The sequence below is a fragment of the Atta colombica genome, unplaced genomic scaffold (genome assembly GCF_001594045.1).
Source record: "Atta colombica isolate Treedump-2 unplaced genomic scaffold, Acol1.0 scaffold88, whole genome shotgun sequence".
Lineage (NCBI taxonomy): Eukaryota > Metazoa > Arthropoda > Insecta > Hymenoptera > Formicidae > Atta > Atta colombica.
Window position 1 is genome coordinate 2,617,066 of NW_017259581.1, and position 3,800 is coordinate 2,620,865.

Below are 3,800 nucleotides of genomic sequence, written 5' to 3' on the forward strand. Positions count from 1 at the left end.
TATCAATATTTTATACTCAAAATTTATAGAATATCTTTATTTTTGTTATATGAAACTCAAAATAAAATTTAGAAATTATTTCTTCAGATAATTCTGTAGAATTAATTAAAGGTAAATCTGATAAATGAATGAAAGAATTGACAACATTATACGAGGGAAAATTTCAATATCTATTTTTTTATTTTTCTTATCGTTATTCTATTTTTTGTCATTTTATTTATCAATTATTTTTGCAGGTCAATGTCGGCGCAGCGGCCAACATAGGCAAATGGTGAGTGCTGTGCATCAATTCCAGGGCCTTGCAGGTAATCTCGCAGCCGGAAACGCATCTCCAGCCGGACCTAGTAATGTCAATAACTCCTGTCGGAGCTTCGCTCGTTCGACGACGTCTGCGCGAATCCATAACAACGAGAACCATCATCACGGTTCGTCATCGCTCAGCACCGTTCAACTCGCTCAGCTGAACAACATCCCCAAGTAATTAATGAAAACACAAAAAGGTCTACACTAAGACAAAGGAGACATTCTGAGAGGAACATGCTCTTCCTATATACAGGGTGACTCACTTATACATATCTATCAGCAGAAAGATTACTTATAAATGATTCGCCCTCGATTTGCAGCTTTGAGTTTAGTACGAAGATACATGGCACTATGGCGGTATTAAATCGTTTTTGGCTTAACGCATTGTTTGCAGCAATGTCACCGACGCTAGCAACAATCAACTAATTCTGTCTAATACGACCGGCGTGAATGGTACAGAACGAAATAGAAGCCTATTGACAGGAAGCGTTTTTGAATTACGGCAGGCTGAGTTGGCCGGCTTCCGACTGCGCTGTGGGATTTGGTCTACCTTTGCTTTAGCAACAGTCTTTGTAGCGGCTGCTAAATTCTATTTCGGTTATCGGGTAAGTATCTGTACTTAGAAAGAATTCTTATTTCAAGATTTTATCTCAAAATTCTGCATCACTAAAGAATTGCCACTTTTTTGCGACCTTTTAATTTTCTGTTGTCTTCTTGCTTTATACTTTCTAATTAATTCTTTTTTTCATGTTAACAGGGGCCTGGCCTGGAGATACTCGTATTTTGCGGACTACTGATATTTCTATTGTCCGCTTGTTTATATTCGATCTTCTGCAAGTACACTCATGAAAGAAATTACCATCATAGTAGTCGGTCAGAACATAATGCTCGTATACAGGAGGATCATATCGTTGCCCTGACAAACGCGTCCAGCATCGGCGACAGCATTGTCAGTAGAGCGACGGCGACAGTGCCGACGACGACGGTGAGGCAGCCGCCTCCACCACCTTATCACATCGCTATCCTGATACCACCGCCATCACAGCCGCCACTTGCATCTTCGGACGAAGCGCCGCCACCCTCTTATGACAAGGTCATGCGATGAAATCGCCAACGCGGCGTAAGATCTAGAACTTGTTTAAGAATTCTTCCTTTGACATGTTTATGTCCGCTACGTAAGGCAGCACAAATCAATTCTCTAGGTTTAAGCAACATTGACGTCTGTGATAAGAGCGCAATGATGATGACACATCGACAACACATCGGGGATGATTCGGGGAAAGAAAAGATTCACGCGGCGATATTTTTTAGCGGGCATTACCGAGAGCCGCGCTCCGCCAATGAATTTCCGTTTGGTCGAGTAAAATGTATTATATTCTAATCTTTTTATACTTTACTATATGAAGCTATGTGATATATTTAACTTAGGTTTAGCTGCAACGCAGCGCGTTGCTGGATACTTGGTCCATTCATTTATTCTTCCAGTTAGGACTTCCGCGAGGCGACCGCTCACATTCGGACGCGATTCTTTGATATGTATAATTCCAAGAATTCACTCAATTATGTTCGATTACTTAATTGTCTTCATAATCTTATAGAACGATATACAAAGGTAACTCTTGTTACACATACACACATCTACTCATACATATATACATATATATGTGTATGTATATATATATATATATATATATATATATATATGGATGCTGTACATATATACACACACACACACACATACACAGAGGCATATGAAAGAAAATAAACTCATAAATTTGAGTCTGGGTGTCAAATTTGCAAAACGTATGCATGATCGTTACTTAAAATAAGGTGATAATAGTAGCGCGTTTGGCGAGTTTCTGTTATCAAATAGATGTAACGTTCCACCAAACACACTCGTTATCGAATATCATATATACAATCGTATATCGATATACATTGCGTGCTTCATGCGACATAGAAGCACGCGTAGAAGTATGTTTTAATTTACGAGTAATAACGGAAATGTTAAACTACAAGTTTTCGTGCGAAATATAACACGATTTTGTATTTCTTTTTCCATGAAGTGAGAGCGAGAGAAAGGGAGAGAAAAAAGAATGTATACACAAATGTAAATAATCGTTTATGTCATAACTCTATATATTTAAGAACAGCTACATATATAATACATGGTGTGAGATCCTGTTTGGATGTTCTTCGTAATTATAAGTCGCAAGTGTACTGTGATGTACAAAACTCGTCATTTCTAACTGCACTTACAATTTCGTTTTTATTTCAAAAATACAAAAGCAAAATTCAAATTCCCCTTTTCAAAAATTTATCGTATAGTCAAAGAAAATTCTGGATTTTTACATATTTCTGTTTCTATATGACGATAAATTATCGATTGTTAAAAAAATATTACGAAAAGCGAAAAATAAATGGAATTACAGAATTTTGCTTCTATATTTTTTTAAGTTTCTTCTTTTTTTCAAGGCCTGAGTGTATACATTTATTTTATTTTGAATTATAGAAAGTCTAAGACAGTGCAGCGAAGAAGAGCACAGGGACCTAAGGTCTGTTTTCCTTATATCATGTCACAATTTAAGAAAATCGTGATCGATTCGCGTTGCGCACGTCATTTCGTTCGTAAAAAGCATGTTCATTAAGTCCGTTCTTATTTACACTTTAAAAAAATAAATTTCGTAAGACGGAAAAAAGAAAGTGATGTTATAGTAAGTGCAATAAAAGCGGACCCAGAAATTCTTATCGTATCGAGCATGTAACTTTTTTTATAAAACGGAAATGTGAAAAGTGAAAATTTTTATATATGTATATACATATATGGCTGCATTTTCCTATTATATCTTCTTGCATTTATACTTTAAGCATTCTTGTCTTCTATTTTCTTATTTTCTGCTCGAGCATCATCTATCGCGTGATTTATTAAGCAAGATACGCTTTCAAGTACTGTATAATAATAATAATGTACACATATACATACAATTTTCATTTTTCACGTTTTCATCCTAGGGAAAAAGTTACGATGACCTTGATCCAGTACTTTTCGCGAAAGTGCGAAACGGTTGCTACAAGTATAAATAAGCATTCAAATATATTAATTTAGTTTACAGCTATATGCGAAGTATACAACATTTAGGTGCAAAAGCAGACAAAATCTTTTCGAAAAGCACAGCTACATATCGCGAAAGATGAATTCTGATAATTATTCTATGATATCGCCGGTCTTAATGAAACAATTATCGAATATTCTTTTGAAAAAAATTATACGATATATAATTATATTAAGAGGATAAATATAATAATACCAATCGTAAAATTGTAAAATGTAAATTACGATTGATGACAGTAAAATTGTATATAAAAATGCGAAAAAATGAATGAGTAAAATTTAAAATATAATTTTTTATTTATAGTCGGCTCTTCTTGTCGTCTATTAAATTTGTTTAATTAATAGACTTCCTTAAGATCGACGATACACATATATATATTATATA

The 3,800-nt window shown here is 34.9% G+C and overlaps 1 protein-coding gene across 3 annotated transcripts in view; it reads left to right on the forward strand.

Moving 5' to 3' along the window:
- Positions 1–1,933, forward strand: part of LOC108693113 — a 4,574-nt gene extending 2,641 nt beyond the window's left edge. For 2 of the 3 annotated variants that reach the window (XM_018201819.1, XM_018201820.1), the window contains exons 4-6: positions 237–477; positions 698–908; positions 1,061–1,933. In XM_018201819.1, coding sequence (XP_018057308.1) covers positions 237–477; positions 698–908; positions 1,061–1,408 — 800 coding nt within the window. In that variant the 3' untranslated portion in view covers positions 1,409–1,933. The remainder of the gene's footprint in view (positions 1–236; positions 478–697; positions 909–1,060) is intronic. The other variant, XM_018201821.1, reaches the window with a different exon arrangement.
- The last annotated feature ends 1,867 nt before the right edge of the window (positions 1,934–3,800 follow it).